Source organism: Hoplias malabaricus, chromosome 2, assembly GCF_029633855.1.
Source record: "Hoplias malabaricus isolate fHopMal1 chromosome 2, fHopMal1.hap1, whole genome shotgun sequence".
NCBI classification, from domain to species: domain Eukaryota; kingdom Metazoa; phylum Chordata; class Actinopteri; order Characiformes; family Erythrinidae; genus Hoplias; species Hoplias malabaricus.
The window spans coordinates 66,673,850-66,700,641 of NC_089801.1; the positions used below are offsets into that span (position 1 = coordinate 66,673,850).

The 26,792-nt window shown below is 42.6% G+C and overlaps 2 protein-coding genes across 4 annotated transcripts in view; one reads left to right on the forward strand and one right to left on the reverse strand.

Annotated features, from left to right (window-relative positions):
• Positions 1-376: 376 nt before the first annotated feature.
• Positions 377-26,466, forward strand: marchf4a (membrane-associated ring finger (C3HC4) 4a). 2 transcript variants are annotated; one of them, XM_066661014.1, is made up of 5 exons: positions 377-2,175; positions 16,802-16,957; positions 17,268-17,460; positions 21,187-21,339; positions 25,208-26,466. In XM_066661014.1, the coding sequence occupies exons 1-5, from the start codon at positions 1,789-1,791 to the stop codon at positions 25,690-25,692; spliced, it is 1,374 nt and encodes a 457-aa protein (XP_066517111.1). In that variant the 5' UTR covers positions 377-1,788; the 3' UTR covers positions 25,693-26,466. The 2 variants fall into 2 exon arrangements, with proteins under 2 accessions (XP_066517111.1, XP_066517112.1); XM_066661015.1 differs by lacking the exon at positions 21,187-21,339 and having other exon boundaries at positions 392-2,175; positions 25,208-26,465.
• The window catches only part of pcca (propionyl-CoA carboxylase subunit alpha), a 45,029-nt gene continuing 36,101 nt past the window's right edge, over positions 17,865-26,792 (reverse strand). Inside the window, exons 24-25 of one of the 2 annotated variants that reach the window (XR_010800392.1) lie at positions 23,992-24,150; positions 17,865-17,931 (exon numbers count right to left, since the gene is read on the reverse strand). The gene's annotated coding sequence lies outside the window, so the exon portion shown is untranslated. Of the gene's footprint in view, positions 17,932-23,971; positions 24,151-26,792 lie in introns of those variants that run through there. The other variant, XM_066661013.1, reaches the window with a different exon arrangement.

Below are 26,792 nucleotides of genomic sequence, written 5' to 3' on the forward strand. Positions count from 1 at the left end.
GCTGTCCCGGGTTTGGTGCTGAAACCGCAGTCGCTCTGATCGTTTCCCGGATGTTTTTTTCTTGGCGAATGGCAGGTCCACCGTGAAAAAAAAAAAAACGAAAAACGACGGGCAACGCGTGGCGGACAGCGGTTCTTTTCTCCTCCTCCTCTTCTCCTCTTCTTTTTCGGCTCACAGTCGTTTCGCCGTATTTCACACCGATAATCCCGCTGAAGAAGGGCAGGGCTCTTGGATTGGAACAGGATTTTTTTCCCTTGAGCGCGTGCATGGCACGATTTTGGGAGTGATGCTCGCTATGCTACGATGGGCGCGCGTGTTATAGCTTACAGGACGTAAAGGAGAACAGGATCCTTGGACATCATCAACAAAACATCTTCCATCTCTCGTGAGCCTTCGACACCCTGTACACCGCGGCTGGGAATGGACGGAGCTGGTGCAGGCTGCCCCTTACAGCTTCTACAAAATCTACTCTTCATTTTCTTGTTGAGCGTAATTTAAAGGCATCATTTCCAGGGAGGTCGGGTTGGGGTGGGGGGGCTACAATCTTCAGAATAGTTATAACTGGACCATGCATCCCCTCGAGTAATCCGGATAATGATTAACCTGTAGGCACTGGATTTCTGGGGTGGTCCTGTTTCTGTTATTTTCCCCCAGAAGCTATGCTAAAGGTTTGCCTGTTTCTTTCCTCTGGATGCATGCCATCGGATCCCCCTCAGAGAAGGTCCTGTTCCAGCCCCCCAATATTCAAGCCAAAGTTACGCCCTTGCTGTTGAGGAATCTGATGTACAGTTTAGCTCGGCGATCTCCATTGCACAATGCTCCCCACTGGATCTCAGAATGGATCACCAGACAAAGCAGCAGATCTCTACGATTCTACCTTTCTACCGTGGACACTGTAGGATTGATAAGCAATGAAGTGGATGTAGCGTTATTAACGGGGGGCAATTAGTGTAACACACACACACACACACATACACACACACAAAAACACACACCCGGCTTGAACGAAAACGTGTAAACGTAGTTATTCAGAGCCCAGGCTCTCGTCCAATAGCAGCGCTGGAATGGTGCCACGCGCCGTCAGAGCCATTTGAAAGTAAACGACCTTTCCATTTTAAAACTAATGTTTTTGTAACGGTCGCAGCAAGCGTATCTCTGCCAGTGTCCTCAGTGGAGACGTGTTTCAGCTTTTCTCCTTCTCCACCTCGACCTACAACTTTTAGCACAAACCCTTTATGTTCCTGAACGTTTCTAAACGTATTTTTAAAAACGTTTTTCGTTTCTACGTTCTTCAAAAGACAGACCCGGCCGTTTTTAAGGCTTCGTCTGATGCGCGAATATGCCATAACCGTGACTTCAGTTCTTAGGTTTGTCTAAACGTTATTGATGTTTATTTAACATTTTCTTAATGTATTTGAAATGTTCGTCAACCCTACAAAGTTTGATGCTGACGTTTAGGCTTCTTCTGGTCCTCCAAGACCCACACTTCTTCCATTTTAGTTGAAAGGTTTAATACCTGTATTAACGTTCACTGAACGCTACTAAGTCTTAGAAAGGTTTTATAGGCCTCTTCTGATTAATCAAGACCCACATTCCTTCAGTTTAAATCTTACTTCCTGTAAAACATTAATCTAACTTTAACGAAATCCTAAGTTAGTGGGCCCTTTTTCACCCCTCCAATCACCCACCTCCATCACCTATGAGTCCAGTTAGTGCCCAGCAATCCAGGTCTTAGCAGGGGCTATTTTGCTCTTGTCGTCCACTCCGTTGGTCAGTAAAAGTGGGCACATGTTGCTGGCCGTCGGCGTCACTGCTGTGCGCTGCTGGGCATTGCTGAGTGGGACACCGATGCTGCGCCGCCAGGGCAAGCAGAAGGGCCGCCGTTGCGTCTTGCTCAGTGAACTGAAGGCTCTGTTGCTCAGGCCTCCGCCGCCCTCAGCCATGAACGATCAGCAGGGGGCAGCAAGCGGTGAGGGCAGCACAGAGTGGAGCCAGACCACCGGGGCAACGGAAGAGACAGCAGGGGAAGCAGCAGGGGAGACAGGGGGCAGCTCTACAGAGGAATGCTCCAGCGAGAAACTGGACAAACTGGGAGAGAGAGTGTCCCTCAGCAGCTGCACCGACAGTGGAGCCAGGACTCCCCTCTGCAGGATCTGCTTCCAGGGACCTGAGCAGGTAAGGACCCAATGGTGAGGGGCTAATGATGTTTTTTCAGAAGGTGAGATGAAGTACAGTTGCAGATATTATCTGTGGGACATATTTGACAATTGCATTCAGCTGTATGCACAAAAACAGTAGGACATATGAAAAACATAGCCCACAAAGTTTGGTGAATTGGACTTTTTGGATATTATCAGCAAACAAGGTCCGATCTAGGGCAAGTGTTATTTGCTAATATCATTTACATTAGAACTTAATAGGCCTAAGTAAAGTGAAATACTGTTGGCAAATTTTATAAATCACTTCTGGAAAATATTAGGCAATAGGCAAAGAGGAACACTTTCTGAGAGTTAGTTAGTATTTACAAAACCAAATAAAGTTTTTATTTACCAAATAAAGTCAGAAGTCACAAGACATCCAATATGGCGGCTTTCAAGATGGCTGCAATGTACCAGATATTGCCTAAAAGTTAGACCCCTCACCCATTACTTGCTGGAGTATTCAGGGTCTAACTTTTAGGCAATATCTGGTACATTGCAGCCATCTTGAAAGCCGCCATGTTGGATCAAGGGCATGTTTTTCCAATGTGAAGCATATTAAAGAAATAAAATGGTGTCCTGCGACTTTTGGCTTGCCCTGTATAAAGTAAATTGGGCTAATTTTTGGCAAGCAATAGTAGCAAAAGAAGTCTAAAACTCTTTGTTTATTGTTAGCTTATAGACTAATATCAAGTACAGTAAGAGTGTTTTGGGAAATTACATATTTCATAAAATAATCTGAGGTAAATTGGGACAAGTGTTAGCTAATATGCAACTGGCACTCCAGGCACTGGGGTGGCTGCCCCCGTCTCTGGGTGTGTGTTTGCCCACTGACCCTAGTGTTTTAGAGGGAGATTGAAAAGTAGGGTGTGGGTGTTACTTTTATTCCAAGTAAGTAACAACTGGTCCATTCATCATGAAGTTTTTACACAATGTGTCACTCAATTGTTGTAGTAAAATAAAAATCAACATTTTTTGGTCATATTTAGCAGCTGTAGTGAGACCCAAATGCTGTTTACCAGAAAGAAGGCCAACCAGGTCATGCTTGGTGTATTTTGTCAACAGGGTAATGTATATGAAATGGGATACAAATATCATCTTTTTAGAATATCTAGCAAGATTAGATTAAGTGGACCACATTTTGGAGAATAAAGCAGGACAAATTTTGGCTAAGAACCTGTAACAACTATAGATCATCTCAAAGATATTAGCTCTTGAGAACTCTCACAGCCTAGTGTTGTGGAGGATAGTTTATTGGGCACGGTGATCTCAGACTGAGGTGTAGGTACTCCCGAGTTTCCTATTCTGTGGATATCGATTGTTTGGTTCAGTAAAACCACTCCCCACAACTGGAGTGACTGGCTATTGACTGTGCATCTTAAAAGTGGAAGCAGCTTTCCTCATTTTCTCTCTCAAACTACTCCCTCCAGCTCAAATCTGCCCGTAAGGGGGGAGGACGAGGAGGAGGATGAGATCCTCTTTGAGCAGATGCAGCACTCTGTGGGAAAAACAACATATTTCAGCATAGAAATGAGCTGGAAATGTGCATGGGAGGCACCCGTTTAAATGAAACTAATAGCACTTGATCTGGTTTTGATGGACCATTCAGACGTTTGCCAAAGTGTTCCACTCCACCTTACTCATTAATCTTCAGCAATAATACATGAGAAGGAGTGCTACACCATGAGATATTGGCAGAAGCATGCTGCGGTCATAGGCACAAGGCAGAAGGCAGGTTTTAAGGTCAGTCAGAACTGGCACACTGCCACTTAGCTGTTGGCTGCTTCATTGATTGCAATGGGAACGTTCTGGTTTTGTCTATCACTTGCTGTTTTGTGGACTAAATCTTGTGGCTGTTTGTTTTAAAAGATTGCTTTTGCTACACAAGACGCCATTCTCTCCAATTATTCCATTACATCTTATGAAAGACACATTACACTGACACCTGGTGGTTGGCTGTATCAGATTCTGTATTAAACCAGTTTTAAAAATGGCCACCCCCATGTCAGGAACCCACTCTATGAGCGTAAACTGATTTATTCAGGGACTACAAAGCAGTTTGATTCCTCATCTCACGTGAGATGCACTTTGTGAATACAGTGTGATACTTCTTTTACCTTTTTGGAAAAAATGAATGGTTTCTCCTTTAACGAGACGTACAGAGAGCCATTATGGAGAGGTACTGGCACTGACACTGCGAGATTAGAAGCATCGGTATTATAATATCCATGATGGCACGTAGACCTGCTATTCTCCTTCTCACTTACAAAGGGTTCAAATGTATACATCACTTTCACATAAAAATACATCTAGAAAAATGTCTTATTTACTCATGCCTTTCAGTTTTTTTTTTTGACACAACCATTTTTATTCATGTGGACAAGATGAACATGATTGAGTCCCTTCAGTGTACTATGTGATGGACTATCTCTTTCTCTCTTTCTCTCTCTCTCTCTCTCTCTCTCTCTCTCTCTCTCTGTGCCCCCTTTGCTCCTGATGTGAATTACTCTGCCTCAGTGATTTTATGAGAATGATATTTGTCCATAAGCAGAGCAGGCTAGCTGATCCCATTACTTAAAGGTTAACTCAGTGGCCTTCCAGGTGTGTGTGTGTGTGTAATGATAGCACCTTTAACTATCACACTACCAGAGAAAGCTCTGCCTCAGTGCTTATATATGATTGATACGCTGGTTAGGGCAATACATAGTAGCATATGTGTGCCTATGTGTGTGTGTGTGTTATGTTACTGATCAATTGCTCTCCTCGTATTATATAAGGCTTGCAGTCTAAACCAAGCAGTTACAGCAAGTAAACTACTGCATGTTGATAGCTAAATAGTCTAAATGACATTAATAGTTTGTGTAGAAAATGCAGTGTCATTTGCTTTCCAGTTAAAATGGCCATTTTGCTCATATTTCAGCATCAATAAACAGCAGAAAACAGGTATTTAATCATATTTAATCTTGGATGTTTATTACAGCAGCCTTTTTAAGAGAGAAGCTTGCTTTCATTTTCCATAGAATTCTGCGGGTATATTATTTTCACACCTCAATGTTTACGTTATCTACACTCACTGAAGGGGGTTGTGATTAGGGTCACACTGCTTCAAATATCTGATAAGTGAAATAAAACCTCTCATAACTACAGAGTCTGGACCCTCAGTTTCTCATGCTGAGGTCAGGGCCTTGCCCCTTTACAAGGGAATACACTTTCATTACTTGGAGCATCTGCCTGCCTCTCTCTCTCTCTCTCTCTCTCTCTCTGAGTGTGTGAAGTGTTGTGGTGTGGCTGGCTGGCAGCTGATGGATGGCTCTCTGTCTGTAATGAGAGCTGTGCAGGAAGCAGATGGGGCTGTGAGGAGACTCTCTGGCTGAGGTGTGTGTGTGTTGTGTTGAGCTTTGAGTCACTGTGTTTTCTGTATCTGTATCTGCATCTCTCTCTCTCTCTCTCTCTCTCTCGCTCTTTTTTCTCCCCCCACTCCCATGAAAAGGCATCAATCAGTGCCAAATATTTCAAACAGGGCCAGTTTTATAAACTGCTCACCAGCCCCTAAACTCAAATAAAAACATGGAATGTCACACTTGTGTCTTGTGCGCGAAGAACGCAGGACATATTACAAGCCTGAGAAAATAATAAATGGTTTTTACTTTCCCTCACCCTTCCTCACTCACCTCTCACCCTCAGGACCATAAAGAAGAAAAATATACTGCAGACCAGATCCGGTCTTGATTTAATCAGAGAAAAAAAATGAGTGGGGGAGTAGTTAGAGCGAGAGAGAGAGAGAGAGAGAGAATGAAAGAGAAGCCTGAAATGTTCTGAACATTTTTTTAAAACCCTTGCATGTAGAATCCAATCACGTTTGAGTAATTTCAATCCCACCCTGTTGATTAATTAGCCCACCATGCCACTGAACATAATACACACCCTCTGACAGAACATGCCTAGCACAAGTTATTAGCCCTAGAGCTAACACCATGAAACAGAATTTTAAACCTTATCATCTGGTACAGACTCACAGCAGAGACACTGGACAAAGGGAAGGAAAGAACACTAATGAACTGAAGCTAGTTCAAAGGTCATTTAGAATGACTCTGTGCTGCATGATGCTAATCAACCACCTTCTACTAGCTTTAATTCACATATTAGCAATTTTAGCATTTCTAGTTGTTGATTGTTTTCATGTTTTTAAGTGTTGTAAATGCGCCTAATTTTTAAAGCAAATACTTGAGGGTATACTATATAACCTTTGGAGGAGGGCAGGAATTTTTAAGTAGAACAGATTGGCCGGAAGCTAAATTTAAATTAGACTAGCTTGAAGCTAGCTTGTAAAGCTAAATGAAGCTAGCTTAAAGAAGTAAGCTAGGTTTTAGAACATTTTAACCCACAGTGAAGCTAAATGATATATGAGGCTATGTTTTCTTTATGTGAAGTGATTTAACCTGCAGCTAGGTTAAAACTGAACTGTTTAATCTGTAATTTGGTGGAATTAGATTCAGCTAAATCCAGGCAGAATTAACCAGATTTCTTAAAATCTAAAGCTTTAGGTTTAAATGCAGCTGTCTAAGCTCCAGCGAGTTTAAGTAAGCAGTGCTATACCAATCTGAAAGAGGCGTTGTATAAGTGTTGATTTTTCAAGCATTTTTATTACAATTTACAGGCAACAGAGTCATATTCCCTCAGGAGAAGAAGAAAGAGTATTTCAAACCCTGATCTCTTGTCTTGTTTGAGTGAATCATAGCTATGCACTCATGACTCAAACTTCCTCGATGGGTATTAGAGCTGTTAGTATTTGACTTTACATTAAGCAGCTGCAGGAACAGTCTCCCTGGAGAAGCCTGGGGTTAAGTGCATTGCTCAAGGGGCAGTATTATCTGTGGGGGTAGGGATCCAAGTCATAATCTCCTGAGTCATGGGCAGGTTTTCTGACAGATAAAACTGATATGTCATCGCCACACTTCCAGCATGACTGTTTATATTTACACAATATTTATCATGGATAATTTGGGTATAGGGGCAGCACGGTGGCGCAGCAGGTAGTGTCGCAGTCACACAGCTCCAGAGACCTGGAGGTTGTGGGTTTGATTCCTGCTCCTTTGGTTCTCCCTGTGTCTGCATGGGTTTCCTCTGGGTGACTGTCTGTGAGGAGTGTGGTGTGTTCTCCCTGTGTCTGCGTGGGTTTCCTCCGGGTGACTGTCTGTGAGGAGTGTGGTGTGTTCTCCCTGTGTCTGCGTGGGTTTCCTCCGGGTGACTGTCTGTGAGGAGTGTGGTGTGTTCTCCCTGTGTCTGCGTGGGTTTCCTCCAGGTGACTGTCTGTGAGGAGTGTGGTGTGTTCTCCCTGTGTCCGCATGGGTTTCCTCCGGGTGATTGTCTGTGAGGAGTGTGGTGTGTTCTCCCTGTGTCCGCGTGGGTTTCCTCAGAGTGACTGTCTGTGAGGAGTTGATGTGTTCTCCCTGTGTCTGCGTGGGTTTCCTCCGGGTGACTGTCTGTGAGGAGTTGGTGTGTTCTCCCTGTGTCTGCGTGGGTTTCCTCCAGGTGCTCCGGTTTCCACCCACAGTCTAAAAACACACGTTGGTAGGTGGATTGGCGACTCAAAAGTGTCCATAGGTGTGAATGAATGTGTGAGTGTTGCCCTGTGAAGGACTGGCGCCCCCTCCAGGGTGTATTCCCGCCTTGCGCCCAATGATTCCAGGTAGACTCTGGACCCACCGTGACACTGAACTGGATAAACGCTTACAGATAATGAATGAATAATCTGAGTATAGGAGCTGCCTGAAAGAAACTGTCCAATCGTAAATTTACACCATTTTCCTCCTGATCCTAAACTTTAAAGGAAACTTATACTCTGTGCTACCTGCAGTCACTCGCTTCAGAATGCATTAAATTTGAAAGTAACTGTTAATGTAGTTGCTCATGGAGAGTGTGATCATTCTACGTTTTTTTTATCTTTATAAAAGGACAAAATAGGCTAAATACTGGCGTTACGATGACTACTGTTACATTATTTGTGTCCATAGTAAATATGACTTACAGTGTAAGAAACCAGAGAATATGTTTATAAGAGATTACTAAACAACTTGGGGCAAGTTGGTTATGATTTACGTCTGTAAGCATTTAACACAGTGATGAAGAAAAAAAAAACTGCCTTGACCAATAGACATCTATTGGATGAAGTAGAAAATTGCAAATCTGAGCCTCATTGAAAGCCATAAAGGACGGGAAAAAAACCTAATATGTACAGCATATGCTTTATATCATTATTCTCTCTCTGTCTCTGTTGCAAAGCAGCATTTTTCCATTCTCTTCCCGCCATAGTCAATGCCTCGCTCACTCTCCTTCACTTTTTCTTTTCTGTCACTCTCTTTTGCTCAGCCAGGACAGGAAGGCCACTCTTACTTTAGAGGAGTGTATCTCGCTTGCACTGGAGCATGAAAGGTCTTCGTCGCCTCCCTCTCCCTTTCCCTAACTCTTTCACTCTTGCTCTGAATCCCAATTCAGCTTGCGGCTGTGCTCTGACTCTCCAGGTCGAGCCAGAGTCCTGTCACTTAATCTCCCTCGCTCTCTCCCTCTCTCTCTCTCTCTCTCTATGGCTGGATATATATTTAATGTCAGATTGTCCACAGCCCTGAATGCTAAAGGTGCCTCCAGCCACTGTCGACTGGCCAGTGTAGGACACGCAGCTAAAGGCCAACGCAAAGTTAGAGAAGGACACTGATGCTCTCAGACACTGTCACAAAGCCTCCAAGCCAACTTTATTTATTTATTTATATTTAAATGTAAGAACAACTGAGAATCAATTTCACTGTAAAGCAGATGGAGCTTTTCAATAAGGGAATTTGAATGTTGCAATTAAAAAAGTTGGTTAATTGATTTATCTATTGTATTATAAACAATATACCACGGGAGTCCAGGTTTCACTGTGATTCATTCATTCATTCATTCATTCATTGCCTGTAAGCGCTTATCCAATTCAGGGTCGCGGTGGGTCCAGAGCCTACCTGGAATCATTGGGCGCAAGGTGGGAATACACCCTGGAGGGGGCGCCAGTCCTTCACAGGACAACACACACACTCACACATTCACTCAGACACTCACACCTACGGACACTTTTGAGTCGCTAATCCACCTACCAACGTGTGTTTTGCACCACCGTGCCACCCCACTGTGATTCAGCTGAGTTTATTTCTATGATAAACTTTCACAACATAGTAATGCTCCACTGACCTGTGATAGAAAGAATAGATCCTCTGTCTTTGCTACTCCAGGCTCGACAGAAACTGCATGACGGCCCATCCATGTGTCTGTTGTCATGAACACATTGCCCTTCATGTTGTTATTTTATAGTCACTACATGTGGCACAGACAGCTGGTGTTTTCTCCGTAGTAAAATACAGCCAGCCCAATGAGCCAATGAATGTTGGTTAAACGTTGGTATAAGGCACCGTCATACAACCCTGAGACAGGTCAGAATGCTGCTAATCGCCCAACGCCAGAACCCGACTTCACTAACGCTGTTGTGGCTCAGTGACGTCAAGGTCTCACAACAACTTTAAAGCATCTAGTGAACAGTCTTCAGAGTCCTCAGAACGATGCCTTTGTCTAAAAGGTGCCTTCGATAGCTATGAATTGTACAAATCCAGTCTTCCGGTGACTTATGGTTTATGGATGAAGTTTGGAATTTCATAACGCGCTAAAGAAAGATCAAAGCAGAATATAACGTAATATATCGCAGACAGTTGCAGACTCTGCTGAGAGGTTTACAGTGTGTTCTCACTGCAGAGAAACAGTCTGTTATGTTGTTGTATTGCATTGGCTGTGTTTTTAAAGACTGATATATGGAGACTAATGAGTGCTTTCATGTGCTGTTGTGCTGGTGTGAATGCTTTCGGTCTGTCCTTGCTGTGTGTGTGTGTGTTTCCTTGCAGTCAATCACTGGTTACACACTGCACTAAAAGCCTCTCATTCAGCCTTTATACACACTAACTGCATCACTGCTGCTGCTGCTGTTCAGTGTGTGTGTGTTTGCTTTAATGGCATAGGACATGGCTGACCTGCATTAATTATGACGTTTCTTATGAGGTTTTATGATTCATAGACTCTATGTTTCTCTCTTTCAACTCCCTCTGGACTTTCTTTCCCTTTAGATTTTGATACTTTTTCATTTTTCCTCCATTTCCTTTCTCTCTAGTCTCTTCATTTTTCTCTATATCCGGCCTGTTGTGCCGGTCCTGGCTGCAGAGAAGCAAAAAGATCCATATGTCTGAAATGATTGGCTGAACTGTGTTTTAAAGACCTGATTATTCTTGCCCAGGACTCATCACAGTGCAGCAAATAAGCAGATGATTCCTTTACAGTAGCTTTAAAGGCACAATGTAAAAAAAACAACAACAAAAAAAACCCACCCTGTTAAATTCTAAAGGGCTAAAGAGAGGGTAGTAAGTGGACAAATAAAAATGGATTATGGCTGTCTATGGAAAATAAAGCCACACAAACATTGTAAGTGGAGCTGAGGGAATGCAGGCAGAATGTTAAATCTGGGCTCTTTATTGTCGTGTGCCGGACAGCACACTGCTGGGCTGATAGACTTTGCTGATTCACTCAGTTCACTCAATTAGATGAAGTGGCCTCATCTCCTGCTCAAATGAGGCGCTTAGCTGTGTCATCTGCTCCATCAAACAGAGTGTGATGAGCTTTACAAGTTTTTGTAAGTTTTACAAGTGCTCACATCATGATTACATCTCTTACATTAGTGATTATGGGTGAATCAGATGCATCTAATTACTACAGTAAATCAAGTAAATCTCAAGCAATGCAATTACTCAGCTTTGATGATGTGATTCAGATTCAGTTCAATAATTTAGCCTTATTTTTCCCAAATGTGTCATGCTGTATATACTACTACTACTACTAATAATAATACCAATAGGTAGTGTCACAGTCACACAGCTCCAGGGACCTGGGGGTTGTGGGTTCGACTCCAGCTCCAGGTGACTGTCTGTGAGGAGTATGGTGTGTTCTCTCTGTGTCCGCGTGGGTCTCCTCTGGGTGACTGTCTGTGAGGAGTGTGGTGTGTTCTCCCTGTGTCTGCGTGGGTCTCCTCTGGGTGACTGTCTGTGAGGAGTGTGGTGTGTTCTCTCTGTGTCTGCGTGGGTCTCCTCCAGGTGACTGTCTGTGAGGAGTGTGGTGTGTTCTCCCCGTGTCCGCGTGGGTTTCCTCCGGGTGACTGTCTGTGAGGAGTGTGGTGTGTTCTCCCCGTGTCCGCGTGGGTTTCCTCCGGGTGACTGTCTGTGAGGAGTGTGGTGTGTTCTCCCCGTGTCCGCGTGGGTTTCCTCTGGGTGACTGTCTGTGAGGAGTGTGGTGTGTTCTCCCTGTGTCCGCGTGGGTCTCCTCTGGGTGACTGTCTGTGAGGAATGTTGTGTGTTCTCCCTGTGTCTGTGTGGGTTTCCTCCAGGTGACTGTCTGTGAGGAGTGTGGTGTGTTCTCCCTGTGCCCGCGTGGGTCTCCTCTGGGTGCTCCGGTTTCCTCCCACGCTCCAAAAGCACACGTTGGTAGGTAGATTGGGGACTCAAAAGTGTCCATATGTGTGAGTGAATGTGTGTTGCCCTGTGGAGGACTTGCGCCCCCTCCAGGTTGTGTTCCTGCTTTGCACCCAATGAGTCAGCGTAGGCTCCGGACCCACCGTATAAACGCTTACAGATAATGAAGACCAATAGTAATAATGTAGTTTAACTACTTAATAAGTGGGAAAACATCTGCCCATTCATTTAGGAGTGCGGCACAATATAGAGCAGAGTAATGTTTTAAAGGCACATTAGTGCATTTTTATTTTTAAATGAGGAAAATAGCAAATAGAAGAAATACAGGCATGTTCCCTGTAATATTGTCAATGTAATTAAAATTACTGAAGGAAATCACATTCACTCAATGTGATCAGTTCAGAGGGTTCTTTATAAAGCAGCAGTGGGAGAAAGGGGAGATTTCACAAAATCAAATGTAATCTGTACAGAGCAAGGTCTAGTTTCAGATTAAAGCCTTCATGCTGTAATCCTATTAAAGGAAGAATGTTCCTGGAAGATCTGCGGCCTCTATCACATGTGGAAACACACACACACACACAAATACTAAAGTGCGCTCTCTCTCTCTCTCTCTCTCACATACACAAACACACACACACACACTAAAGTGCTTTCTCTCTCTCACACACACACACACTGTGTTCCATTGAAGGGTGTAATACTGTACCTGAGAAATCATTTTCCTAAATTTAAACATAACTTTAGCCACTAAAAGGTGACATTCGGGCCATTTCAGTTTTGAATGGTGTTCAGAACGCCATCCTTTAGATTTAGCTCGGTGTAATTTGGTTATAACACTGTAGAGATCATTTTAAAGAGAAGTAGAAAAGAAAAAATACTATATTAAACATAAACTCAATTAAAAACTCTACCTCCAAAATCATCTTAAAGTAAAAATGTGCTCATGTATTTTTAAGAGCATAGATACAACTCCACTGCTGGTAAATAGCATGTTATTTATGCTAGGAACAGCAAAATATTCTTGTTTTACTGTCACAATGAGGACATAGGTCATCACAAAGTGATAAATACAGGAAGACACACACACACACAGAGAGGCAGAGATTCCCTTAGACATTGTGTGTCTGTCAACCTAGAGCCTCATAAAAAGCTCTAATCCTCTCAAAGAGAGATGAGTTGGCAGTACTCTCACACACACACACACACAATGCCTATGTGGTCATTGGGGTCTGTGTGTGTCATCTCTATTCCGCAGCACCATACACTCATCACCACCCTGTTACAGCTTGATAAAAATGTAATCTACAGAGAAAACATTTCCCAAAAAATCCTGACATATTCACAAAATCTGAGACAATTGCTACTGCTGACGTTGCTGTTTTAATATTTAAAGATCAGCGGTGACCTTATGACCTCATTTGGACCTCAATGCTAAAATGAAAAATGACAGGATTTTCATGAGTGGTACTGTAGAAGATTATAGAGGGGAAATAGAAACATTAATTCTAGATTAAATCTAGATTTTATTCAGTACTGAACATGCTATACAAGAACGCATTTGTGGGCGGGGCATGATTAATTTTTTCGGTACTATTTTACTTTTAGGCAAATTTGTATGAATCTGACGTATTCAAGGTGCAGCAGGTAGTGTCACAGTCACACAGCTCCAGGGTCCTGCAGGTTGTGGGTTCGAGTCTCACTCCGGGTGACTGTCTGAGGAGTTTGGTGTGTTCTCCCTGTGTCTGCATGGGTTTCCTCCGTGTGCTCTGGTTTCCTCCCACGGTCCAAAAACACGTTGGTAGGTGGATTGGCGACTCAAAAAAAAGTATCCATAGGTGTGTGTCGCCCTGTGAAGGACTGGCGCCCCCTCCAGGGTGTATTCCCACCTCGCGCCCAGTGATTCCGGGTAGGCTCCGACCCCACCGCGACCCTGAACTGGATAAGGGTTACAGACAATGAATGAATGGATGAGGAAAGATTCATAGATAACTGTCTAATGTAATATATAATTCTAATGTAGAGCTAAAAACCCTAAAAAATCTAGAAGATATCAAAAAATAAATGTATGTTTTTATTTTTTATGAGTTGTATCACTGTATCATGTTTTCCCGCCTTATGCCCAGTGCTTCCGAGGAGGCTCCAGACCTACAACAAACCTGAACTGGATGGGGGGGGGGGTTAGACAGTGAATTAATGGATAAATTAATGAATTTACGTAATTGCTTTGATTTAAAATTGTATATGAATATGAAATCCTGTGTGAATGTTTGTTTTGAAGAAGAACGCCCAGATCAGCATATATTCCAGGTATGGAAAAAAAGCCTGTGTAACACTAATAAAAAATAGATATGCTCCACTGAACATTGCCATCTTTTGTATAAAGCTCTCTTTAAGTTCAGTTTAGTTCAAGTAAAGCCAGGGTGCGCAGCTGCTGTCCATCAAGGCCTGATCTCCAAAACCAACCGGCCTTGAGAAGTCTAGACCTGGAGAGTCTAGACACTACTGTAACTGTATAATAGAGGTAGTTTTATTTTACTTTAAAGAAAATGTAGTGGCAGACGCCCTTTTTTAATCTAAGGTCAGTTTCCTAGCTCTATTACAATAGCGAAGGCCTATTTTGTCCTGCATAGTTTGGCCAAAAACCAAAGAAAAGTAATGGTTCAAGTATACCAAAAATGTCATTGCATTTTTCACCAGGGTTAGTGTGGGTGTTAGGTTAAAATTCCAAACTTCTGAGCAGTGGTGTATGGTCAGACATGTCTGAATGGATGGAAATTCAAAGGATTGTTCAAAAAAATGAACTCCGTTTATCACTTAGCAGGTAGTGTCGCAGTCACACAGCTCCAGGGACCTCGAGGTTGTGGGTTCGAGTCACACTCTGGGTGACTGTCTGTGAGGTGTATTTTCCCTGTGTCCGCATGGGTTTCCTCCCACGGTCCAAAAGACACGTTGGTAGGTGGGACTGGTGACCCAAAAGTGTCCGTAGGTGTGAGTGTGTGAGTGAGGGTGTCTCCCTGTGAAGGACTGGCACCCCCTCCAGGGTGTGTTCCCGCCTTGAGCCCAGTGATTCCAGGTAGGCTCCGGATCCAGCGCGACCCTGAACTGGATAAGGGTTACAGACAATGAATGAACGAACTTACTGCAGATATAGTCATTCAGCCATGTGTTTTGTGTTCAAATGTTGCTTCATTAGTTACCGCTGAGGCTAATGTGGCTAATTAACAAATACTCGTCCTTTCGTGCAGTTGTCCTTTCGTGAAAGATATCTTTGTAGTGAAGGGCGTGGAAAAATAACAACGGCTGACTATAAATATAAACACTTCACAGTGTAGCTGAACCATGAGGGCAGCCATTTTAGACGTGTTCATTTTTATTGTTCACTGTTAATGACTGTTCCACAATCCACAAGGACATGGCAAGGTGTGACTTTGATGAAACCTGTGCTTCGTGCAGGTTGAGAGGTGATTATGGGATGTATTTGTGGAAAAGTAAGAGGTTCTTCATAGCTCTAGTGCTAAAGGACAAAAAGAAATCTTGATATGATTTGGGTGATAATCTCCCATTGGAAAAAGTGGAAAATCTGAAGAAAAATGTAGTAAATGTAATATTTTGTAGGACTATGATAGAGAACAATGAAGAATGCTATGAAACTGGTCTGAGATCAGTGTAAAAACAGGCTGTCACTCAGGCTCTACTCTGGTAAGTACACAACCAGCTACCAGACTGCCAAAGCATGACAGATGGTATTGTCTGATCATTATACTGCGATTGTGTGTGTAGATGAAGGCGGCGTTGGACCAAATGAGTGCGCCGCTGCCATTGTCTCTGGTTACTATTCAATAAGGAATGTGTTTAATTAGAAGCAAGGCTTTGCCATAACGAGAGATGGTGTTCTCATTATGAAGGCAGTGGCAGACGGATGTACAGTCATTCAGCAAATTGGCTAAAAAGGCTACGTGTAAACATGTGCATTCTTTCGAAAGAGTGTTTTATATTTGAGTGTGTGTGTATATATGTGTATGTGCCACCCACACAGAGTTGACTAAGGGTACTTTCAAGCTGTGCAGTATTGTATTAAAGCCCGGAATATGACTAGCTGGGAATAGCAGAGATTTTTGTAGGTCTTTAAATGCTGCTTTATGTTGCATGGGGAGAACTCATTCAGAACACTGAGGGTTTATTTGACAATATAGTTCTCAATATAGTCAAATTTTTTACTGCTATATATATATATATATATATATATATATATATAAATAAAATATACAATTGCTTATATGCCTACCTTAGATCTATGGGATGGTCATTCCCCACACGTGTAAACTATATTTTCTGACCTCTTTCTTGACTGCAAATATTCATCCATTGAAGAGCTCCTGCTGGTGTGAGTTGAAGGGGAAAGGACCACCATACGATCACCACAGACCTGATATAAATATATCCATTCAACAAATAGGCCTGCATTCAAAAACTGATCACAGAAATAAGGTTAGATGATGAGCCCCATTGTAGCTCCATTTCAACAATGTATTGGGTTCATGGTGGAATGCGGTTGTGTGCAGAAAAAGAAACTGTAAACAAATATCCATCTGAATGCTGCAATGTTTCTGACAAAATGGCCAATAAGTATAAATACATGGCAGGTATCATAAACTCACAGATTATTGTACTGACATATCCTATACACTACATTTGCCTTGCATTGGAAGATTCTCTCTCACCTCCCACAGATAGTGTTGCACTGTTCTTGAAATGGAATCATAGTCTAGCACCTGCTTCACTGGCTGCTGCTGTTATAACTGCATGCCTGGGCCTCAGTTGTAAATCACTTTGGAAGAGCTAAGCTATATTATCCATGCTGCACAAAATGAAATAAAATGTAAAAATATAAATAAACTATGTAGAATTACTTGGAAAACAATTATTCTTAGAAGGAAATGATGCTTTCTCCAGTAAAGTTACTATTTTTTAGGTTCTGTTCTGAAGATTTAGGAGTAAATATACCTTTAAGAGTCATCATTCAACTCACTGATAGCAGTATGTGTATTTTTCTTGTGCTGGGTCCTGCAGGGGGAGCTGCTGAGTCCATGTCGCTGCAGTGGTTCGGTACGCTGCACTCATGAGCCCTGTCTTATTAAGTGGATCAGTGAAAGAGGCTCTTGGAGCTGCGAACTGTGCTACTACAAGTACCAGGTCATCGCTATCAGCACCAAAAACCCACTTCAGGTGGGTGTTTACAATTCTTGTCATACTGACTCAACTTACTGCTGTCTCTTCAATTTCAATCTCTTCAGATTTATAAGGAGTGTTTACATACTTTTGGTGACTTATCCACGACACCTAAAGAGACGTATTTTTTACATTTCTTTTAGCTTTGAATAAAATTATAGCACATGAATCATACATAGCGCCTGAGATATTTCTTTAAGTAGACTGATGTTTGCAGCAGTGGCCATATTCTCTCTCAACTCTGTTTGTTTGTTTATGGCTATTGTTGCCTGTGTGTGTTCTGTGTTTTTTTCTCCCCACCATGCAGTGGCAGGCCATCTCATTGACGGTGATTGAGAAGGTGCAGATAGCAGCAGCAGTCCTTGGCTCCCTCTTCCTCATCGCCAGCATCTCGTGGCTGGTGTGGTCTTCGCTGAGTCCTTCAGCCAAGTGGCAGCGGCAGGATCTGCTCTTCCAAATCTGCTATGCCATGTATGGCTTCATGGACCTGGTGTGCATCGGTAAGACAAAGAGGGGGTTCAGTCTAACAGGAGGCCATCTTGTTTGCTTTCTTTATGTTTTTCTGATTGTTGTCCTCTTGAAACATGTTTTTAAATCCAGTGAATATTTCTCATACACCGGTTGTATTGCAATACAAGCGTAGAAGAAGCAGTGTTCCCCACATTGTGTTGAACTGTCTGTGAAAGCTAGTGGAAAGGTCCACAGCAAAAAAAAAATTATCTAGCACAGATATGTTTCTTATACCTAGTTCTTCCCTGTGATCTACTAAAAGCAAAACCCTCTCTGGTGCGAATATGGAGGTGAACCTGTGAGAGAAGTCAGATGTCAGGTGGAAGCTAGTTCCTGCTAAGAACTATGGGAGCCTGTCTATGAAATACAAATGGCTACATACCAGAGAGTTAGCAGACTAGCCCCTCTTCTGGTGTACTGAGAGTTTTTCTATTTCTGGAGCAGCCCATGATGTATGAGACCTGCAGGGAAGAAGGAGGAGATACAGACTAAGCACAGGAACAGTGATGGTCACGTTAAGCTAAGACACAGCAGCAGAGAAACAGCACACATGCTGCTAATGCTAATCCAAGGCTGTGTCTGAGAGGACGAGACTGTGGGCGTTATTGAAAGGATTAATTCTTGGCTCCAGTAACAACAGTATATTTATTTATACAAGCTGGCAGACGCACTCACATAGGCATTTTAGGGCACAACATGAGCTAACTAGTCTAGACATTCTGTCATGATAAAATATAAGGTAACTAGCGAGCAATATTTATGAAAGTGATTGTTTTATATTTTAAGTTTTTGTAAAAATCTAATTGCTTTGAAGTCCCTGAATTAATCAGTTTGAGCTCCATAGAGCGAATCCCCCACATGGGAGCAGTCGTGTTTAAAATTGGTTTAGTACAGAAATTATGACTTTTCCAGGCCGCTAAGAGACAGTTTAATTGCTGTTTTATAACATGAAGAAAAATAATTAAAGAAAATTAGCGATTTCTTCTTTTAAAGTTTACAGAAATATTCAGCCTTCTGGAGGTGTCGTGGGCTTAATTCAGTGAAACACTGATGAGGGGAGGTGCCTACCTAATGACCACTGGAAAGAGCTAGTGATGCAGTGGGTGGTTGGAGTACTCATGGGTTGGGCTCAATCAGCAGCCTTAGGGTGTAGCGGTAGGATTGGAACAATAGAAATTATGTGGCTGCTGGTAGGAAGATTGTGGGGTGGGCCCTATGTATAGCTCTAACGGATTGGCATAGGATATTTTACATCTTATCTTGTGAATGATTCTAATTCTGCTGGTAGATATTGTATTAGCAATTGTAGATAGTGTTAACAAGTGAATGTTAATAAAGTTGGAGTGTAACTTGTCAAATTTATTTTTACCTTAGGAGCAGTTAGATAAAGTAACGACGGATGGGTACTTTCCAGCCAAATACTTTCACTTCTACTCAGGTGTGTTAGTGAGTAAAGGAAACTACATTCTCAGTTCCTTAGGGGACTCGAGTCATTTTTCAATTTTGGCATTGTATTATCCATCAGCACATTGACGTGAGTATGGATTTAGGTGAAATGTGTAGAACTCCTCAGTTCCAGCCCTGTTCATTTTGTACGTGCAGAGGGTTTTCATATTTGAAGTTAACGTTATTAAAAACAAGAGATAGATTATTGCTGGCATATACACAGATGAGATGCTAAGTCTTATAAAAGCTGCCTTTTCTTTGATGTATTTAAATCTTAGAGTAACCGTGTTTATCTGAGTCTTGTTCAACTAATTTAGTGGCGTTACTTAAGGCAAAAACTGATCTGAGAAGAACTGAGAGAGAGAGAGCATGAGAGAAAGGGCATAAGAGAGAGCATGGGAGAGAGAGCACGAGAGAGAGAGAGAGAATATGACAGACAGACTGGGGGTAAGCTGGTCTTCTTATGATGTTGGTCTAATCATAATCTGCCCAGTGAGTCTCCATGAAACCACACAGCCTTCCAAAATCTGAGTGTAATTGAGGCCACACACACACACACACAAGAACAACAAATGTAATTTTCTCTCTCATTCATCCTTCCTCTGTATCACTCTCTCAAGCTTTACCTCTAATTAAATGATATAACTGTGCATCATTTAAGTTGGAGCTGATAAGTGTGGATCTGTTTCTCTGCATGTTGTGTGTGAGAGAGAAAGAGAATAATGTGAAAGAAGAAAATCAAAAGGAAAAAAGGGGGTAAGAGAATACACAATAGAAAAATACAGAAAGACAGTCGTGAGATGCGTGAGACAGATTCAAATAAAGGAGGAAACAAAGATGAGCACTGCACAGATTGAGTGAGTGGGAGGGAAATGAGGAGACAGAGGAAACTAAGGAAAGAAACAGAACAACAGTAAGCCACAGAGATAGTGACAGAAAAGCAAGAGGGATACAGAATGACATTAAAAAGAGAAGGAGAGAGAGAGAGAGACGAGTTGATTGTGAATATGGAGATTTGTCTAGTAATCAGTGTGATATAAAGCTGGTAGAAAAGGTGAAGTGCAGCCTGTATGTCTTTGGAGCTTTTCATCTGACAGCTGTGGAAAATATGAGCTTTTGACTCGAGCCTTATTCTGTGTCATTGTCTCACAGCTGGCCTCTAAAAACAGACAAGAAATATGACGAGCTTTGGGAGGCTGTCACACACACACACACAGAGGGGAACTCTGCCTCCATTACAGTGACAGACAGGTTCAAATAGAGAATGGAGGAGCTATTGGGTTTAAAGTGGAGTCTGTTAGACCCTCCTTTGCCAGATTACAGGGAATAATGAGAGTGCGTGTCCTGTGAAAGTGGCAGTGTGCTGAGGGTGTTAGAGAGGGAACGGCTGGCTGAACAATAGCAGTGTCTGGATTGTTTCAGTGGCTAATCTTGCAGAAGCGTTTCTGTGTGTGTGTGTGTGTATACTAGCGTGTGCATGCAAGATCAATGGCCAAGTCTTTGAGCCTTTCTTGGTGTATATATATATTACTGAGACTTGATGAATAGGGGAGGAAGAGAGAGAGAGAGAGAGAGAGAGAGAGAGAGAGAGAGAGAGAGAGAGAGAGAGAGAGAGAGAGAGAGAGAGAGAGATTAAGCTAGAGCAGGTGTTCCTCCTTTTTCAAAGTGCAATCCTTTTTGGGGTTAAAAATATTTCACGCTCCCTTGAGCTAGAGGATGAAAGAGGTAGAGAGAGAGAGAGAGAGAGAGAGAGAGAGAGAGAAAAGCACAAAACCTCTTAATTTCTGAATAAGGATTCTGTATTCTAAAGAAATAAATCTGTCAAATTTTCACCTTTTCCCCTCAAAGTTGTTGATCATTCTGCAGTTAGTTTTGCTTCTGGCACCAGAACTAAAAGGTTAATGTAGTAAAGAAGTCAGTAACTGTAGCAACTAACATTTGACTACTTCAAGTGTTGATATAACTCTCCCCTGAGAGCGTTCGGAACATTATTCTTTGTCCTTGTGGTTGACTACTGGCTTTTGATATTCAGCTTTTTATTTTAACCAAAAGTATTCAAAAAGAATAGGGAAGAATTATACAAAACTTCAGTTCCAACACAAAAATGGTTCCACTGAAAGTTCCCTGCTTCTATCAAGGTTGTTTTTATAGCTATAATGGTACTTCTATTAGATTCTTTAAAGGAACTCTAAGTAGGATGTTGTCTATTTATAGGTAGGATTTGTCTATATATCCTGGGCTCCACCTATAGTTGCAATTCATTTTTACAGCCCTGATCATACATCAAGGGGGATCCTGTGGAAGTTACATAGTGCAGTCGCAAGTCATTAAGAACATGTCCTTATTTACCATGTCAGCCAAGCAGGCAGCAGTGAGCAGTGAGCCTGGAGTAGTAACGACGCATTATATTCTCCATAATACAGGTCAGTGGAGCATCACAATGATTTTGGAGAGGACATTTTAGGTAAAAATACTACCTAGTGTTCCTTTAAGTGACAGTAGTGACAGAATATTTACTGGAGTATGTGTTTAGGCTACTAATGGGTTGCGAAATATCTGCAAACTTGTTTGAGCTGTGGCAACTTATGTGGTGTCTGAATATATGGCACTTGTCTAAACAGACGACAAAAATTCAAAATGGCTGCCACTGCTATGTTTAGGTGGGCATTGTTCTTTTCAACATTTTCACAGACATGTTTGTGCTGTATTAACCTCATATGACTTTAAATGTTTTGAGAGAGTTTAAGGCCATTTGAGGCCGTCCAATAACAGCTATACTGGCCTCGATCTGTGTGGGTACCCCCGTCACATAGCAACATGCTAACCAACACAGACCTCTGCTAGACATAACAGTGTTGGGCAGTCAGCAGTCCCTCCGGGAGAGTTTAGCTCCAATAATTACAGCAGCTGAAAAGAAAAGTTACTTAAGTGATCGGAACTGACAGTGACCAAAAATTTTGAGAAATATTTGAAAAATGTCATTAGCTTCTAATAATTATTGGTGTAATTCAGGAATGGCGTTTGTGAATGTCGATGTTCATTTAAAAACAGGCAGAAAAGGAAGCTACCTCAGGTAAGCTTTAAAATCTGCTGAGACTGCACACTGCTAAATATAGAGAGATTTTCATATTCTGGGCCTAATTATGGCCTAAAATTATCATTTTAATGTCATTAGCGATGAGCCCAATTCATGTGGGTGACTGGGGTTCAGAGTAAGAAGTTGTGTAGCGTCTGCAGAGGAGTGAGAAATGACCCACTGATCAAAATTCAAGCAAAGCCTTCAGAGCTTCTTCCAGTCAGCCCCATTTTCCCAGCTCTAGGGGAAGAAATGTGTTTAAATCAATACACAGCTCACATTCTACAGCAGTAATGAGAAGATCTGCAGTCTGAGAGAGAGAAACAAAAAGGAAAGCGGGAAAAGAGAGCTAGCGAGAAGGAGATTAACTGATGAGGAGGCTTTTCTGTGGTGTGTTTAGAGCGAGTGCAAAAGGCAGAAAAGGAGAAAGCTGGAGGGAATGAGAGAAAGCTAGATACAATTTTTGGGTAGAAAGCTACCCCTGTAGTGTTAGAGGGAGAAATAAATGAGGTTAGCTAACCTTCCCTGCTCAGATCACATCAGGATTAGCATTAGCAGTACAATGTCTGCGATGTTTGCCACTGTCTCCAGTGTTTAGCGTTGATTTACAGCACTGACTGAAATCCAGTCTAGAAATAGGCTTGGTTTTTTACCATTTCAACTGAAGCTAGCAATTTTCACACTCCACTGCAAGCAAAAATAGCACACAGCATGAGTTAGAATCAAGAGGAGTATAAGGGAATAGAGTCAGGGGCTGTGGGAAAAGGGACTAGGATAGACGGATGAAATCAATAGAGGAGTGCGGAGGAGACAGTGGCAGAATGCAGTGTGTGTGTGTGTGTGTGTAGGCCTGCTGTGAAATACAAGGAGAGTAAACTGGGAAATTAAGTCTGTGTGTGTGTGTGTGTGTGTGTGTGTGTGTGTGTGTGGATGCAAAGCTAACCAGCGTTTCAGTCGAGGAATCCTTTATGAGAGAAAAAAAAGCTGCCATTTTTTTCCCCCAAGGAGAGACTACCTTTTAGTTTTTCTAAGGATTCTGCAGGGATATTTATACTACTGTTAGGTCAAAAGCACTGGTTGTATTTTCTTCTTCTCACAATCCAAGTTAATCTGAATGCATACACTGTTCTGTTTGTGAATAGGGAAGAATGGTCTAGATCTCACTGGAGATCAGTGAGTATCTTCGAGAAAACGGTGAAATGGGAGAATAATGTACAGAAATGTTCTGTTACAGTACACCAACCAGACGTTTGGGTTTGTTGGTATTTGTCGGACAAATCCGTGTCAGTGGTAACAAATGCATGTCCAGAAAGCATAATTTTATTCTATCTTAAGTAGATTTTTAGGGGAGGCACGGTGGCGCAGCAGGTAGTGTCGCAGTCACAGCTCCAGGGACCTGGGGGTTGTGAGTACAATCTCCGCTCCGGGTGACTGTCTGTGAGGATTGTGGTGTGTTCTCCCTGTGTCTGTGTGGGTTTCCTCTGGGTGACCGTCTGTGAGGAGTTAGTGTGTTCTCCCTGTGTCTGTGTGGGTTTCCTCCGGGTGCTCCGGTTTCCTCCCACAATCCAAAAAACACATGTTGGTAGGTGGATTGGCAACTCAAAAGTGTCCTTAGGTGTGAGTGTTTCCCTGTGAAGGACTGGCACCCCCTCCAGTGTCTGTTATCGCCTTGCGCCCAATGATTCCAGGTAGACTCTGGACCCACCTCGACCCTGAACTGGATAAGCGCTTACAGATCATGTATGAAAGAATGAAGTAGATTTTTAAATTGCCCTTTTTCATCTTCAGGACTTATTTTGTTCTACACAGTCCTGCAATGATAGATTACAAATATTCATCTCTCCTGGAGAATCACTGTTGTATCTATAAATGTAAATTTATATTGTTTGTAGCTTTAGTGATCAATAATGTACCTCTACAGTGCCTGAGAGTATAGAGCACACACAGAGACTTCCACAGACTGTGTGAATGCAGTATCAGTGTACTGAGCAAAACTTACCTCCTCAAAAACTTTCAAGGTCTAGCAAAGAGCTCCAGGATTTTCTAGCTCCTCAGCGGTTTTCAAGATGTCAGAGTTCAGAGACACAGCTTAGCTCTGAGCACTCAAACACCCAGAGGGCACAGCGGGCACCGTTGGCCTTCAGCTTATCTCATAAAACTATAAAGAAGAACAAGGCTTGTTTAAAGCAGAAGTATGTATGTGTGTGTGTGTGTGTGTGTATGTGCGTGGAGTTTTTTTTTACCCCACAAGTGCGGTAAAACCTTTAAACTAAACTAGACTTGTCAGGTTATTTTGCTGGTACAATTTAACATAGAATTTGTAAACTGCGTCACCGATTATATCACATGCCTTACTGCTCAGTTCTGATATTTTTGCTCAGATATTTCAGATTTAAACTATACACGTCTCTAGTGTGAATACTCCAAACACACGGATGATCTTGGTGAATCATAAGCAAAACAACAGGAACTTATCTCAAAGAATGTTTGTTTTAAATAGCTCTTTGCTGGGGAAAAACAGCAAATGTCCTTCTGCAACTTCAAGTTAGTCACTGCATCTTTGCTGTATACACAGTGAAAACCTGCAGTACAGGGTGGGCCATTTATGTGGATACACCTTAATAAAATGAAAATGGTTGGTGAAATTAACTTCCTGTTTTCAGGCACATTACCGGCCGCATTCATGGCCGACTTCAAAATGGCCGCCATGGTCACCACCCATCTTGAAAAGTTTTCCCCCTCCCATATACTAATGTTCCACAAACATCACCAACCATTCCCATTGTATTAAGGTGCATCCAAATAAATGACCCACCCTGTATATTCCAGTCTGGCTGTTCACATAAAGGCTGTATGACTACAAATAAAACATGTAACAAATTTAGGACAATAAAAAGGATTCCATGTTTGGTCTAAAAGGATTGGATGTGTGTCCACACAGCTCTGAAATCATCAGATCCATGTCACTTTGAGGAAAACATTTCATTTCAGTTCATCTTGGCAATCTGAACACAGTCAGTGTAGCTAGTGTTTACATATTGTGTTCATATACTTGACATGCCCTTATTGGATACAATACATTATGGATTAATTTGATCTCATAGTAAAATATTCACCATACACTGATTTTGATTGCCTTTGACATGAATCAGAGGAAAAAAACTCATAAGGGCAGCAAGCAAAGATGTTTGACGTCCCTCTCTTTGTCCCCACAGCTCTGATTGTGCACGAGGGTCCGTCCGTGTTCCGCATCTTCAACCGCTGGCAGGCGGTCAACCAGCAGTGGAAGGTGCTAAACTACGACAAGCTGAAGGACACCGAGGACCCTCAGAAGGGTGGAGCCAGCAGCACCCTGCGCTCATTGGCCCTTCCCCTGAATCACAGAGTTGGGAACTCGCCGCCCAACGGCTCTGGCCCTTCCCCGTCCACCTCATCCCTCATGGCAGTAACCACAGCCACCGCGACCCCCGGCACCGCCATCCCGCTGGCACTGGTCACCACGGAAACCGAGGAGTCGTCGGAGGCAGAGAACGGGCCGGTGAGCCTGGCCGAACATCACTGTGCATACAACCTGCTCCAGCTGCTCAGTCAACACCTGCGTCCACAGGAGCCCCGCCCCCCAGCTCCCACTGCCACAGGACAAGCCGCCCAGGCTGGAAATAATAACCGCGAGCTGGTCATGAGGGTCACGACTGTCTGAGGATCACCCACAGCCTGTTTAAATACGGAGTGCTATTGCTAGCAGAGATATTTTCTAGCAGAAATCGATGGTTCCGTAGGCAGCGAAGTTCAACATGGGTTCCTTTCATTTTACTCGGCATTTACCAAAAGATGTTGAAAATAAAAGAAGTAGTAGATTTTTCGCAAGTGGATGACAGAGTGGGAGTGACAGTGGTTTAATTGAGTTTTTGGTAGATGTAAAAATGCAGAACTCAAGGCTGTGCATTTTGTACCTAAACTGAACGAAGCAAGGGGGTCATTGGGTCAAGTTTAGATTAAGCACTTGCATGTGTGTGGGCAGTTCATTAGGGCTGGAGTTAGTACAAGGCCACTCAAGTGAAGAGCTGTTAAGCACAAAACTAATAATGCAAGTAGAAGCAGTTCACATGTACACAGCATTACATTGAATACCAGGTCGACAACAGTCAAGGTTTGATATGAAAAGACCATGAAGTACGTACACAGAACTGAACTGAAAGTCTAAACCTAAGTTTACATCACAACTTACCGGGCTGCTTTCAGACGAATCAGTAACACTGTAATGGCCACCTGGCCCTAAGCACAGACTCGTTTACTGACCAACCGACCAGGGATCTCACCCTGGGAAGGACCTGTAGCCATTTTAACCCAGTGAAGCTACCCAACCAACGTGGCCCAATCCGAGCGGTCTTGTTTAACAGACGACTTTTGTTTACATTTGTTAAAATATGTGAAAAAAAAATAACACATTGCTGCATTAAAAAAAAGAAAAAAAGTGCAATGTAAAGATTGAAACTCTCGTTTCTCTTGGGGACTGTGGGGAGGGAATGATGGATGGAGGGCAGGCAAAGTGGTGACATCATTTCCAGTGGAGGACTGGATGGTCTGCTACTGTAGATCAATCCAAAGCAATCAATCACTTACATGCATTCCACTTTCAGCGATTGGTTATTGAGAGCACATGCAGGCACTCCGCCAATACGTCTGTCTCGGACTCATACACAATTCAAAGAAAGTGCTTTAAACAACAGCTCAAACTAAAAACTAATTCATGCAGTGGGGTTGGGCCCTACTAATTGTTTTAAAAGACAACCTTAGTGT